The sequence below is a fragment of the Salminus brasiliensis genome, chromosome 10 (assembly GCF_030463535.1).
Source record: "Salminus brasiliensis chromosome 10, fSalBra1.hap2, whole genome shotgun sequence".
Classification (NCBI taxonomy): domain Eukaryota; kingdom Metazoa; phylum Chordata; class Actinopteri; order Characiformes; family Bryconidae; genus Salminus; species Salminus brasiliensis.
Genome location: NC_132887.1, coordinates 21448712 through 21464617, shown reverse-complemented (window position 1 = coordinate 21464617; position 15906 = coordinate 21448712). Strand labels below are relative to the sequence as shown.

The window sequence follows — 15906 nt, the reverse complement described above, 5'->3', positions numbered from 1 at the left end:
GATGCTTTACGATTCCTCAGGAAACAACCAGTCCAATCGGGGGACTGAACATTCTTTGGCTCTAACACAAAGTCCCATAGTTTCCATTGTCCTCGGCCTGTTTCAAGTCTCCTGCTCGATTCCAACAGACCTTTTCCCACCCCAAACTAAAGTGAACTAAAGTGAACTATAGTGAGTGAAGTCTCTAGATTAACTCTATACCCCCTCCAGTTGTATGTCTAAAGTGCCGCTAATAACAAAGTGCCTCTTCAAGCTCAAACATCCTGCAGCTCCCTCCACAGAGGATAACATCAGCCACCAATGGCTGGCCTGAAAGAACTTTGTCCATGCAGCTTGGATTAAGCTTGAGCCTGGCAACCAATAGACTGCTGATAGGGCCTTTTCTTTTGTTGGGGCGTGTGAAAGGACATGCGGTCTACATTCACCCCTCTGCGTCCTCCCAAAGCCATCACAAATCTGGTGATGAGCGTGTCACGAGAAAAACAAATAAAAACATGTTTCCCCTTCCAGCTGCTGTGGGCCTGTGTTGAGCATGTGTTTCGTGTTTGTCTTCGGCTGTTGTAAAGGATAGGGAGTTGTTGTAGCTGGCTGGTGGTGGCGTATGCTGGGTGGGGGGGGGGATCTGTGGTTCTAGTGTTATCTCCTCAGCACTGTTTCCTCTTCTCTGAGTAAATGTTTATGCACATGTGCAGCACAGGTTCCTGACTGAAGCATGAGCTGATGTGTGAAAAACATTCCTCGCTACAAGTTACCGAGCATTGAGAAATACTGAAAAGGTTCAGTACTGAAAACTACAGAACATGAAGAGTGCCCCTTTTCTGAGGCATGGTCATGTACTTTTCTAGATTTACAGAAGCAGCTCAGGCTTATATGTAACTGCATTAATTCCTATGGTCTTTAAACTAGTGGCTCACTATGTTGATGCTGGACAACCCTTGACCTGCACATTTTAATGCTTTACTGTCTCTAACATGTCCACTCCAACTCAGGAAGAGCTCTTTAAAGAAGTATTCCAGCATTTTTTGACCTAATGTCTATGTGCTGCATCATGATTAGTTAGGGGTCTGTAAAAACTATGTTGAAGTTAATGCTGAAAGTCTCCATTTCTTCTGTTTGACATAATTTGAATCTGGCAGGGTTTTTTTTTTTTGTTTTTTTTTTACATTGTGTCAATATTTATGAAGAATGGACCAATAGAAATGTTCCGAAATGACTTCTATTGACTTCCATTGAAAGTTACAAGGCTTTATAGCTTATTATAATTAACAAATACATCTAATTTTAACAGATAAATACATGACAATGTACAAAACTATGTGTTCCCACATCCTTTAGTAATGAAATTCATCAACTGTCCATTGGCTTCTATTATAAATGAGTTTGAAGACCATTCTTGGTTCTTTTCAATGTTTTATTTTTAGAAATCAGCCGTATCCTTCAGTTACAGCAGATAGAAATTAAAAATGCTAATTAATTGCAAGGGGTATGTCACTGCACTTACTCCCCAATCATTGCAGGACAGGAATATTCTGGGTTACACTGTGTTCAAAAAACTAAGCTAATGTCTTGCACTCCTTTCTCCTTTCTCAGCACTGTGAAAAGAACGAGTTCTTCAGAGCAGGTGGGTCCCACTAGCAGGAGAGACAGCGGAGGAGAGGCCAAAAGCAACCGCACACGCACTGGCTCCACTGGGAGCAACTCAAGCGGGAAGAGAACCAGTGAAAGGTACAGCACAACACAGACACAATGCATAGCTCATTGCTCTAATGACACACTTCGACCATCTGTTTAATACACATATATGTGTAATGCGCTACAGAGAAATGATGTGTATGATAAGGAGCATATTGTCCACGCAAACACACAGTAAAACTCCAGGTTGTGAAGTAAATTCAAGTTGTGAAGTAAATCTAAATCTATCAACTAGGCCAATGAAAATGTAATTAACTGAAGGCTGGTCTTTCGCTTCCTTCACCTGCTATTGGAATTTCCTACTTGGAAGTTAAATACTTAAACACCTTTTCAAGGAGAAGACGGAATCAGTTTTAGATGGTACATATAATTCTTTCTTTTTAACAGTGCAGCTGCTGATAATGGTTGCTTGTGCACATTATTTCAGCCTGCAATCTATGTGCTATTACCTTGCCATATAACAATGCTATTTTTCATTCTGTCCATAGCTAATTTTCCACTCTGCTAGTGCGGTGCAAGTTTATAACGTCACATTAGCCGCAATTTTTCATGTTGCTAAGACAACAAAAGCACTTGAACGTTACTTGCCCGTAATCCAAGTGAGAAATAGGATTCGTCAGGACTTGAAGGTTGTGCATATGTCTCATGTGTACCTACTTTATGTAGTTCCAATTTCAAATTTCTTATTAAATAAAAAAAGACAAAAAGGTCGTAATTGCATTAATAATTTTTTTTTATATTTAAGTTAACTTAAGTTTTTTGAGACCTAGAGGCCTTTACAGACTGAATGTAAATGTAATTATCAACAAGAAAAGGCAAAATTTTTAGACACATCAGCTTTCTGCATCAATGCCAAACACAAATTAAGTTGTGCAATTACTTCACAAAACACACAACTAGGCATACTGTCCACAAAAAGAATGTTCCTTATCAAACGGAGTAAACGGTGAGACTATGCAGACTACTTTCCATTTTGGAAAAAAAGAATAAAGCAAGTGATTCAGTCCCCTATTTCAAAAGCTAGAACTTGCCTTTGCATATTGCATGGATGTCCATGACTACATTTGAGCTGCTTTCGCACGTCACAACGCAGAACGAATCCTTTTCACGTTTATTAAAAGGTAAACGTTATAGTTACTAGGACACAAATGCTCGGTCTGCTTGGTTGTCAGCATGCCTGTTCCACATTGATGTGATTAGTTGAGTGTCTGCAAGTTTGCAAAAATCTAACAGGGTGGATTGTGTTGCAGTGCAAAACAATATCACATTCATGGTGCATTCAGATATCATCAGTTAAATATAAAATAATTTGATATCTAAATGAGTCATATTGGGTATGGAAAACCATTTATCCTGAACTATCCTGAGCTTTTGGGGGGATTTAATATCGATATTGTAGGTTAGTCCTGGTTCTGTCCTACTTAAGTGATTTTTCTCCTGAGGCATGAAAAATGACGTGCTGCCTTTCTCCCCTCCTGCAGCAAACAGAGGGAGCCTGTGTTCAGCGCTGGTAAGTGGCGGTTGCCGCTGAGATGTTTGCTACCATGCAGTGTTTTATCATTACGGGCCAAGATTGGAGGAGTCCGGGGCAAGCATCCATGCGGTTATTTTCTTATGGGAAATAATGAAGGGCATCAGAGCTGGACTTTCCATTGACCCTGATAATCACAGTTTGAAGATAGATGATGGCCCAAGGTTACCAATTTGAACTCGTTTGCCACTTTCAATTATCTGCACTGGAGTTCAGTTTAGTGAGAGGACAGGCGCTGTTATTAATGGAGTGCTTGCCTGCAGTGAATCATCTCTTCCATTGTTCAATGTAAGAAGTGAAACAAGGCCAAAGGACAGATCACTTCAAGCTTATGGGTTCGCCTCCTCCAGTCTCAGCTCGCAAAGATTCACTGGCAGTTGTAGCGTGACGTGTGGTGTTGTGTGTGTGTCTGTGTATGTGTGTGTGTGTGTATTGAGGAATGTAGTAATTCATTCAGCCAGCTAGTAACAACCCAATCCATCATCAGTAACCCATTTCATCCATCCTTTAACTGCAACATACTTTTTAGTTTTCTGTTGTGCTTGCTTTTTGTTTACTCTGTTGCTTTCACTGACGTAACTGTAGTCATGGAAATTATTTACTACCGCAGACTTTAGCACTCCCTGGACTGACTATAATGCTTAAATGATTGTTTTGTTCCAACAGCAGTCATATAATATTTGCTGGCCTTTACCTATATCTTTTACTTAGTCGTTTTGGTTCAGGTTAGAAGACACAAAGACAGTAGAAGGGAAACTTTCCTGTACATGGAAAATAAAGACCACGACTATCCCTGACCAGAAAACCAGCCAAAGGAAAACTTTGGTGAAAAATTAAATGAAAATGATTTATCATTTAACCCATATGCCGTTTATCAGCAAAGACATGTTCACATCTTTGGTTTCGGATAGGAGATGCTAGGCTAATGTTACTAACAAGCGCTGCATTTACAATGTCACCAATCAAATCTACATAAATTCAGTGAGTTTTAGGAGGAGCAGGGATTGGTGCTCTGGGATGCTCCTGGGGTTGAAAACATCTTTCACAGTTGACCAAATGTATCAAACTTGACGGAACGGACTTGGGTCCGGAAAAAAGCCTTTAGCGGCCAATCAGTTACATGAACTGTTCCCTTAACACCCAGAACACACTCCAAGACAGGATTCAAGGTTCAGATTTGAAGACCTGGGCTTTAGTTTATATGACAAACAGAGCTAAACATTTTAGATGAAATATTTAAATAAGGTCTATCTATGCAATTTTACCAAATTGTTTTTTTAACTTCTTTACTCAGATATTCAATACATTTTTAAAGAAAATAAGTAAACATTTTGGATGCATAATTCAGAGATGACATTGATGACAGTCTAAATCTGTTTTTTTGTTGACAGTGTTAGCCTAGCATCATGTTAGGGACCTAACATGTCTTGGCTGTTTTGTATTTGCTAAAATATTACTTTAAACCAAGGCACATGAGGCTTTGATAACAAATACCAGAAGATATCTGCAGATTTTCTAGATAAACATTATATGATTGAATGCTAACAATACAGCAAGCACAAGTGTAATAGTTCAAATCTAGTCTCTGCTCTAGTGTGAAAGGCTACTCGATCAGCTGTCCTGCCTCGGGCATGCAGCTTATGTTTGACCGTATTGTAATGCTCATGCCAAATCCCGCTGATTAGCTGAAGTCATCACGGCACTCTGTCCAGATGTTAAGTGAATTAACCAAACACCAAATTAACAGGAGTGATTTGTTATCTAGAGCAGAGGTCCAAAGAGACGTCTCCCCTGGAGGGCCTTGTAGAGTAATTAACCACACAGGGTGACCCAGGATCTTATGAGCAGGGATTTCTCTCTCTCTCTCTCTTTCTAACTTTCTGTAAGAGCCCTCTCACACTCTGTCTCTGTCTTTGTACACTTACAAAGGGATGCGGCGGGTGACGCACTGTAAAGGTAGGCCCTGATCCTCAACCCCCCCCCCCGCCCAGATGGCTCTGTAGGCATTGTGTGATCCTAAAGCTAGACTTTATGCAGGCACATAGTGACTGTAAATACACTGGTGTTAATCTTTAGAGCTGTATTCATGCCAGTTGGCCTCAACAAAGAAGATTTATGATTCTCTAGAACAATGTTTTTCAATCCTGGACTTGGATTATACTGTAGTTTAAAGCTTTACAGTAAAAATTTGTTGAAAGTTAAAATGTACAGAACTTTTTTCCTTTGTGATCAGCTAAGACATACATGGTGTCCAAAGTTTACTCCTTTAGTGTTGCACCGGAGCTATGCGGCTAATGTAACTAAGTAAGTTAGTGAAGCGTATTAATTATCATTGTGTTATGCTAACTATATGCTTAAGTCACTCTGTCTAGATATAATGCAAATATTAACATATAATCAAAATATTTCCAAACAAACAAACCTTTGGTGCTTCTGGGCATTGTGTGGCCCTAAGCAGTCACCCAGGTCACCCATAAGGTAGAAAGGATCATGATGAGCTTGCATTGTACTTCCAGTAGCTCCTGTGCAAAATGTTATAATGAATGGACCAATAGAAATGGTCCAGACTTGGCCTGAAATATTTTTTACATTATGTTTTTTTTGCTTCTCCTGTAAAGTTATCGTTTTGGAGATACAAGATTGTTGGATGACAGCAATGGTATATGGTACTCTGCAGAGGTTGTGGGCCTAAGCACATTATTTAAAGCAATTTAGCTCAGGAATAAGAGTGTTTTTGCTTGTAAAAACAGGGCATCACAACAAAACCAGCAGTAGCAGTAGTTGATATCTATGCTTGATATCAATGCTTGGCTCCAGATTTCTCTATTACTTTGACAGGCATAATTTAAAAGTATAAACGTACAAACAGAAGTATAAAAAGTATGAAAAAACTACTATCTGGGTCCATCAGGGTGAGGTTTGAAAATCATTGTTCCTGTAGAAAGCCCGCTAACTATTACATAAGCCTAGTAGCTGTAAGACTACTGTTCTCTAGTAGACTGGATGGTAATGCTAGCTGACTCAGAGTGGTGTTGTCTGGCTTTAGGACATCACAAAACCAATGCTCCTAGAGCTGTGTTGGGCGAGGGCCAGGGTTGATGTGATAGATGTGCGTGTGACAGAAACCCCTTCTTCACCTCCAAAGTGCAAGCCTTCCCAATGGACTAATGAGCACTCTCTCTCTAACACCTCGCCGAGAGTGTGTCGTCAGCCTGTGGTTGATTGCTGTGATTTTGCAGTGGCTCTGATACACTAGCTGTTAACCTGCGAGAGGCACACTGTGTGTTTGCTCACAGCCTACGGCGCTTATTTTCACATGCACCATGGGAACACGCATTCTGCTGCAGTTACCCGGCAGCCCACTTAAAGACTTGTCAGCAATAAGAGTAGAGCTGCCCTCACTTCAGGCTCCAGTAGTTGCACTTTCAGTCCTTTAGAGGCCTTGAATTTTTCATCAGGAAAAACGAGTGCCTCTGGATTTTCTTGGGAATGCTTCTTTTTAAGTTTCTCATAATAGATTTCTTACACATTTAGATAAAAGCTGTAGACCACCATACTGGTGACCATGCTAGTTGCTTAATTAGCAAATTTCTCCCCTTAAAAACATTAATAAACAATTCCCCAGTGATGTAGCTGTTTCCCCAGAGAACACTGTAACGTAATTAAAAAAAATAAAAAAAGTTAACCCTTATAAGCTGAATTCATTGCTGATGACAGCAATAAACATCATACACTTTATTTTAAATTAATTATCACTTTTAACTCATTAAAAATAAGTGGAGAGATTGACTTAATTTGTGTAAGCCTGGCTGATTATGAACTATTTATGGGTGCTTCAGAGGTGGTAATATCCATGTTTCGTAAGAGAACTGACAGAGAACTACAAAGAACTCTTTTAGTTATGAACAACTTGCTAAATAAAATTAAGTAATAAGAAGATTTTATTCCGTTTTACTGTTAAAACAGTAAATGTGTGATTTAAAGACAACTTACACTGGTAAAAGCATATGCTGAACTCACCAAATGGTTTATTATCATATCATATTATTTAGAATATGACTTTCAGCAATTCAGTTAAAAGGTAAGCTAAATCAAATCATAATAAACATAATAAATCATAATAGCATTTAAGTACATCTGGTGCAATAATTATTTTAAGAAATCACCCTGGCCTATTGTACCGTCATATGCAAAAGTCTGGGCACTCCTGGTCAAATTACATGTGTGGTTGATTGTATAAGTGAAAGTTAGAACACATCCTTTACTTTCTGTACATCTTAATACACAGTGACAGTTAATTTGCCTAATGTAACATATCTAGGGAAAAAATACAACATAAAATATGTCATCTACAAAATATACGGCACATTTAAAGTGTTATGTTTTATTTTTTAGCAAATAAATAAATGTTACATTTTAAAATGTCCACATTTTCCATATTAAGCCCATATTTGTTTGTTTCCTGTAAAGGATGTGTACTTATATAGAACATGTAATTTAAACAGCAGTGGTCAAATGTTTGTAGATGACTATGAGTTTGTATATTGCAGTATATTGCAATATATATATATGTATACAGAATGTAAACCTAACAATGTGACAAAACATGTAATTATTATAAATAAAGTAAAAGTATAGCAATACGCATGGCATAACCCTTAAGGATGTGTTCCCAAACTCTTCCCCACATTCCTTTGTGATCCAGTAGCTCATGTTCTTGAAATTGTGGTGGTTTTGGAGGATGTGAGAGATGATTTTTGACCGTGAATTCGTTATACTTCATTCCACCTCTCTGCCCCTCCCCCCAACTGGCCCTCTCCAATCCCAACACTTCACCTAGTGACCGTGCAGATATACCTGCACCGGCCGGCAAAAGGGACTGCGTCCACTGAGCCCCCCAAATCCACATCAGCCGTGCCCTCTGGCTCTACAAACACACCTCCAGAGGCCAAGAACTCGTCCAGCAGAGTGGTCCGGCCTGGTGGCACAAAGGTCCCGCCGTTTACCCTCCCACTGAGGAAATGCCCCTCTCAGTCCAACTGCTCTCCTTTAGACACGCCCAGCTACAGGAGCCCTATCAAATCCCCCAGCCAGTACTTTCAAATCTGTTACTAATCATGACTGTAGCTCTGATATTGCAAATAGTTCAGTGGTTTTCAACAACTTTTTTTATTTTCATTTGTTCTGCCATTTTCTTTTTCTTTCTTTTATTATTTGGCTACTAAGCTGTTTTGTGTCACTTTCTGCATGTTCGGTTTCATGGTTGACCTTTTTGATTTGTCTGTTTGGTTTTGTTAAGCTTTAGTCAGATTTTTTTAAAAGGGGCAATTCCACCAAATTCTGCTGTATTTCATGTTCATCAAAACCAGAAAACAAATAAATGTGTACTCAGTCATTGCTGTGAAGTAGTACCGTCTTCTGGGATATGTATTGGCAGAATCCACCTTTTTTCACTGCATAATTATAAAAAATACACTAAAACTACTAAACACTTTCCTTCAAGTCATTTAAAACAATGTCCTCATATTAGGCCAAACGGTCAAGGTTTTAAAAAGTTAAGTATCATGGTGCAGAGAAGCAGAAATGCCCATATGAGGATGCAGGGTCTCAAGAGGTTAAGGTCACCCTTGAGAGGTAGTGTCAGCTTGAGAGGTATAAAACTCCCTGGCATTGGGCTGAGGAGCAGTGGAACTGTGTTCTCTAGAATAATTGTTGAAAACTTCTAAGATGAGTGGCTCTCGTAGCTGAATGCAGTTTTCTCAGAAGAGTAGAGGCAGTTACTGCACTAAAGGGATAATAGATGTCTTTTTAATATTAAATAAATACCAAATAAACGTTATATAAGCTGTATCCTTATCCCCAACTACCAATTCAAATAAAATACTCCAGAAGCATTAGAAGGACAACCATTATTCCACAGAACACAGTTCCACTGCTCCACAGCTCAATATTGGTGGGCTTTATACTCCTCTAGCCCATACTTGCATTACATTTACATTAATGGCATTTAGCAGACGCTCTTATCCAGAGCGACTTACAAGGTTACTCATATTACAGAGGTGGGTCAGTGTAGTGTTAGGAGTCTTGCCCAAGGACTCTTATTGGTGTAGCGCAGCGTAGTCACCCAGACCGGGAATCGAACCCCAGTCTCCCACGTAGTGTGGCAGCTCACTGGTAGGTAGTGATGTTATCTGTTGCGCCACACCAACCACCACACTACTTGGCATTAGGCATGATACCAATAGGTTCTATTTTATTGGCAGTACTTCTTAACAGGGCCTAGACAACTAGACACTCTTTCAGAAGGCGTGTCCACAAACATTTGGACATATAGTGTATCTCCATAACCATATATTGTTCTTGGAGTTTCGTGACACATGCCACACCCCAGTTTTACAAAGCTCTGGAAATCCAGGACCACAGAAGCTTTTGGTCTTTTCTGAAAATCTAAATAAGTCACTTTGTTCTTTCAATGAAATAACAGCAGATGCTTGATCTTCGTGAAGTTCCTACATGGCTCAAATGACTGAGGACAACCATAAAGGGTTAAGGTATAAAGGTATAAAGGGGCTTAAGTCAGTCGATAAAACCTTCAGGAACATGAAGTGCATCCTCTGTTCACAGGCATTTCTCAAGTATTATCAAGAATTATCAAGCATCTCCACATCACCTGAAGGGTTATGGTCCAGCAGTAAGTGAAGCAAGGACATTCGTGTCAGCAGCATTCCAGAATGCACCAGGAGACACAAACACACAGTAAAAGCAGTTTTGTTTGTGGTGGAATTCCCCTTTAAGTGTGTTTTTAACTCACTGTGAATGTCTCCCCCATTTGCTTTGCCTGCATGTCTGCTCACTTTTAATTTTATGTCATACACATTTACTAAAGCTGTGAGGCCAGGAAACTAGCAGCACTTAACTGTTCCTTTTTGTTTTGTTGTGTGTTGCTACTTCATGTATATCAGAAACGTAATAAAATGAAGCAAAAGGACCTCACTTCTTTCTTTCTTTTTACACTTTTTCTGTGCTGTTCTTTTGCAGTACTTTTATTAATGTAAATCTCTGGGTAAATTCTCTAAACCTCTTTCTTCATCTTGTTCTAACCTTGCTTAACATCTATATAAACCCACTGACAAGTGAACACACACAACCATGTGTGACTCCATGAGAAATATTTCACATTAATATAACTTAAAAATGTTACATTCACATTGTTACACAGACTATGTTACAAAGACTCACGGCAGTGTTGTTCCTTGTTCTGAAAATCTGTCACTTTTTTAGAAGAAGGATATGTCAAAATGTATTTGAAGGGACGGCCCATCACCATGTACATGCCCAAAGAACTGGTGGATACGTACTGTCTAGAAGCAAAGGCCGACCTGCCTCCTAAGAAGCTGAAGCTAGACTGGGTGTATCCTTTTGAGTCAATGCTACCTATGATGGAGACATGAGGTTTGTGACGGTTTATGGTTTGATTGCTTTTGGGTCTTATGCATTGCTTGTTTCACTGTTGCTGTTCTCCTGCACAAGAATAACACTCTAGTCTGAAAGAGCACAATTGGCCGTGCTCTCTCGGGTGGGTGGATGGCACTCTCTCCCCTCATCAATCATTAAGGGATGTTGGCCGGCGCAGCCTTCTGCTGGAAACCCACCACTTTACTCAGAGCATGTCGGCTGCCCAGCAATGCCGCACTGGCGACAGTTCAAAGTTGTGGCTGACTTTGCATGTATTGGTAGAGACGTGTTAAGTCCTAACTCTCCTAGTGTCCGGAGCATTGCTAGTGCTAGGGGAGCTACAAACGGGTGGGTCAGTTGGCAGTATCAAAATAAGGTACCAAAAAAAGGTGAACAAAGTTTAACGATTTGACTTACATAAACAAGTTAAAACATTTTAAACTTGGAACATAATTAGAAGATGTATTTGTTTAATGTTCAGTGACTGAATGCACGCATGAGAAATTCACTGAAGTAGGTCATTTGTACAGTGCAGGCCAAGAGAACTGAGTGTGCTGGCCTTCCAAATGGAAGCAATCATTCTTTTTCAGAAGCAGCTTGGATCAGCACTGCTTATAGAATCACACCTCTCAGTCAATAACCAAGAAACAACGCAGCTGAGCTCCTTTCATTTTTCTCATATAACAGACAAGAATGTTTCTTCCATATTTGTAGAAACTAAATATGCTGGTCTTTTTTCCAGATCTGTTTATCAGATACACTGTACTGTATTCCCAAAATTGAATACAGCTGAAGTACATAATCACCCACTACTGATACATATATTCAAATGCACACACATAGCCTACAGTCATGGCCAAAAATATCGACACTCTACACTTTCAGAAAATTCACCACTTCTCCCAGAAACATGTTGCAGTGACATTTGCTTTGGTATTCAAGTGTTTAGTTATTTATTTTATTTGAATGGGAACAAAACTCAAATCTGATATCATTCCACACAGAACTCCAGAAATGCACTGGGCAGCATTATTCGTACCTTTTTTACCATTGTAAGAATAAGAATTTCAATTATGTGATGTTATTTCATTTGTATTTCTGAAGTAACATATGCTGGAAATATGAAAATCACATATTCAACCAGTTTCCATGGAGAAACGTGGACTCAGTCTTACTCACTGAACAGAGAGAAAAGAAAGCAGAGCAAAGAATTATCAAAAAGAAAATGAGTGAGAAAAAAATATGGGAAAGTATGAACAATCTCAAGGTTGCAAGTCCATCTCCAGAGATCTCAGTCTTCCTGTGTCCACTGTCCGCAACGTCATTAAGAGGTTTTTACAGTCCATGGCACTACAGCTAACCTCCCTGGAAGTGGTGGATGGAAGAGAAGAATTGCATGGACGGATTGTCAATTTCCAACCAAATTCTAGCTGACCTGAAAACACAAGGTACAACAGTATCTGCTCACTCTGGTCGGTATGGTAGGAGACCCAAGAGGACAGTAAGACATAAAAAGCTTGACTGGAGTTTACTGGCACTTACTTTAGGAAGCCACAATCCTTCTCTGAGAATGGCTTGTGGACAGATGAGTGCAAAATGTGGTGTTTTTAAATTCTACCTTGGTTAACGTGTCTATGACAAGTCAACCTTCCACCACCCCGTCTCCCCTTTTAACCCCATCTAAGATTCCTGGTTTCACTTAGCAGAGGAATGACTGACCTCCTTCCACAAGCAGAAGCCATTTAAACTCCAGCCCCAGACCAGAGTTCTCCCTCTGTTTTTTTCCAAATCATCAAAAGCTGAAAACATTGTTCGAAATTGCAAAAGAGCTTTTGGGGAAGCACATTATTATAACTTTTACAGAAACCTTCTAAGTAAAGGGCACAGTATGTACATAGTGCAGAGGTGCCAACAATTTGGCCTTGACTATATGGAATGTCCATAGAAAAGCATTGTCAGTAGAAAGGGATGGTCAAGGGGAGCTGCACATTAGCCTATTGTCACCAAGCCCAATGTGCGCTTCCGAAATGTTAAATGGCTAGAGGTTATAAAGCCCCCAGCGTTGAGCTGTGGAATAGTGGCACTGCATTATCTGGAATGTTGGAATGGAGCTCCATCCAATACCATCGGGGTGACACGGAGTGGCATTTGTGATCCAGACCTGACCCCACTAATGCTCTTGTGGTTGAATGCAGTCACATCCTCAGAGCAGAGTTACACTATTGTGAAACCTTTGCAGTAGAGTAGAGGCTTTTATTCTGTTTAGTTTTTAGCCATATTGGTAAACTCTTTTATAAAACACTGTCCTAATTTAGCAATTGTTACACTCAAAATATTGAATCTAATATAATTATATAATGTAATCCATCAAAATGTAGAAGCACTGTGAATATGGTTGTTTTCCCTGGATAAAAGGAACCTGTAATGTCTTTTCTTGTAATGAAAAAAAGTATTCTACAAAGAGTGAGCAGGCAATCCATCAGGGAAGACTGTAGCAAATATGAATGCTACACTTTCTGTGCATTGCTTTGTATTTCCACAAGGACACATTCCTTTCTGAGGTCCATTCAGTTACCTTGTCTACCAGTATAAACTGCCAACAGGGAAGATTATTCAGTTTCCTGTCTAAAACCCCATTTAAAAGCATTTTACATGTTGTAATATATGTACTGTATTTATTATGCGCCAGCCGCATCAAACATTATATTCACATGCTGTTTTCCAAAATATCGCTTGTCCTTTAATAGCAGTTTTTAATCTTCTTAATCAGGTACAGATGGGAATCTGCTTCCATGAAGGATATAAAAAGTTTCCCTGCGTGACAGTAGCCCTGGTTCCCAGATCAAAAGATGCAGCACTGAGATATGTTATGCCTCCGACCCATCTATGCATAATGCATCTCTGTTCCAACATGGAGGTCATGATAGACCTCGAGGGAAATCAGCTTGTGTTCCGAGGCTGCTGTCGCATGAGAGGATGTGCAGCCACATTCCAGTATGACTCATTATTCTGGATTTTCGTTATTTCTAATATCTACACCAGAACTGTCACTATAGATTATGTTAGTAATTCAGAAATCTAGCAGCTGTGTTGCAGATAACAAGATAATCCGTTTTTAAAAATAGTTTTGAGTACTACTTAAGTTTAACTACAATAAACAACACGCAGGCTTTTAAGCAATATAGGATTCTGGATTGGAAAAAGATAAACAAGGAAGCTTTTACAAATACTAAAAGGGTCCATATCCTACTTTTTTATTGATTTTCCTGAGGCTTCCTTCTGGGGCTTATATACTGATAAATGACCAGATTTATTTTTGCAACCTCACTTCATCCCTTAGAATGAAATGGCCTGTTTTTGTTACTGTGCCTTTAAAACGGAGATATGTAGCAATTCAGAATACTCCTCTGAAATATTCCTTATAACGCAATAGGCCGATATTTGCACATGTGTTGGTTTTCGAGTTTTAAATGGGCTATTTTTGCAGATTAGATTCTATATATGAAGGGTATGGACTGAGCAGTGAATGCTGTGTTTTGAAAATGTCAAGGTGTTTACCTACTACACCAGGCTCTTTTATAAAAACTAAAAGTGAGGAAATTTCAGTTTAAATCAATATTTTAAAACACTATTCCCAAACAATGAATATACAGTGGCATGCAACAAGTGCGCACCCCTGCTCAAACTTTCAAGTCAAGTGGCTTTTACTGTCATTTCAGCTACATTTCAGTACAAATACACAGTGAAATGAACAAGGGTGTAACATTTAACAAAATTAGAACAAAAACAATATAGTACTTGATGTTGCTGTGAACAAGACTAAGCAAGACAAGGATTTTATAGTGAAAAAAGAAAGGAACACCATGTTCATTAACAAATGTTTGAGCACTCCAAAAGATTTGACCCCTTAGACAAGTCTTGTCAGGCTCTCAGGTGTTCATTGGATTGTTAGGTCTATGGCTTGTTCCCAGTCATATTTAGGGGGAAAAAAAGGCTCTTTTACCTTTGTAAATTTGTAAATTTTAAAATAATATGGAAGTGATATCGCTTAAAATAAAAGCATTAACTTCATGCCTTTGGGAAAGCAGGTGATCTTTTACTCACTATTCAAAGTAATATAATAATTTTGACCAAGTACTGGGTCCCAAAAATAACACTTTTGCATGCCACTGTGTGGGTGTGTCTATCAGATCAGTTTCTTACTGAGAAGGAAAGGAAGGAAGATTGTATTAATTACTATTTTTTACTTCAAGTTTAAAAGAGTGGTAGTGGCCTTAACCTACATGGAAGACCAAGCATTCTCTCTATCAGTGCTTGGGATATGGCTTGCTTTTTTCAGCCCTGCTGCTGCCTGTTCTCTCCCTGCTCCTGATGCATCAGGCAGATCCCAACAGAAATGGATTATGCATGGCTAGAGAGAAACACATTTCTAGACACTCTGTGATTACCTTGTGCATTCAGCTGCACAAGGTGGCACTGGGTGATCTGTCAGCACCGCAGCGCTTCTCCAAAGTGGGGGGAAAAATGAGAAATGAGAAATTTGAGTGAATACGTAACTCATCACCATGATTGCTTTGGAAGCTGAATTAGTGCCTGATAGCCTCATTTTCTGTGCTCAGACCTTTGCTTTAATTGTTGCTCTTGACTGACAGCCAGCTACGGCTACCGGGGCCGTGATTGTCGATCCAATCTCTACCTGCTTCCCACTGGAGAGACGGTTTACTTCATTGCATCTGTGGTGGTTCTGTACAACGTGGACGAGCAGCTGCAAAGACACTACACTGGACACACTGATGACATCAAGTGGTGAGAGTCATAATGCTGTGTATAATATTAATAATGTTACTATCAGATAATATACCAAACGCACTCTTTTGGTGCTATATAAAACCTGTTTTATTCAGAACCATCTACAGGAGACTTTCCTTGTATTTGAAGAACCATTTAACTAGGCAAAGAACCATTTAACCTCTTACGCTTAATGGAACCAACACAGAACCTGCATTTCTTACTCTTGGAAATTAAGAACAATCAGGGATCTTTATAGCACCAAAAAGCATTTCATAATTGTCAAATATCTTTTTCAGGTCTATAGAGAACTCCTATTTGCTTGTAGGGTGTATTTGGCATATTAACTGATGATCACAGTATAAGATAAGATAAGAGATAATCCTTTATTAGTCCCACAGTGGGGAAATTTACAGTGTCACAGCAGCTTAAGGATAGCA

At 39.3% G+C, this 15906-nt stretch overlaps 1 protein-coding gene across 6 annotated transcripts in view; it reads left to right on the top strand.

The window, feature by feature from the left end:
* eml1 (EMAP like 1) overlaps window positions 1-15906 on the top strand; it is a 92493-nt gene that overhangs the window by 63384 nt on the left and 13203 nt on the right. For 4 of the 6 annotated variants that reach the window (XM_072689683.1, XM_072689679.1, XM_072689678.1 and 1 more), the window contains 5 exons: window positions 1591-1725; window positions 3174-3202; window positions 5153-5179; window positions 10505-10634; window positions 15335-15484. In XM_072689683.1, the coding sequence (XP_072545784.1) occupies window positions 1591-1725; window positions 3174-3202; window positions 5153-5179; window positions 10505-10634; window positions 15335-15484 (471 nt within the window). The remainder of the gene's footprint in view (window positions 1-1590; window positions 1726-3173; window positions 3203-5152; window positions 5180-10504; window positions 10635-15334; window positions 15485-15906) is intronic. The other 2 variants (XM_072689680.1, XM_072689682.1) reach the window with 1 other exon arrangement.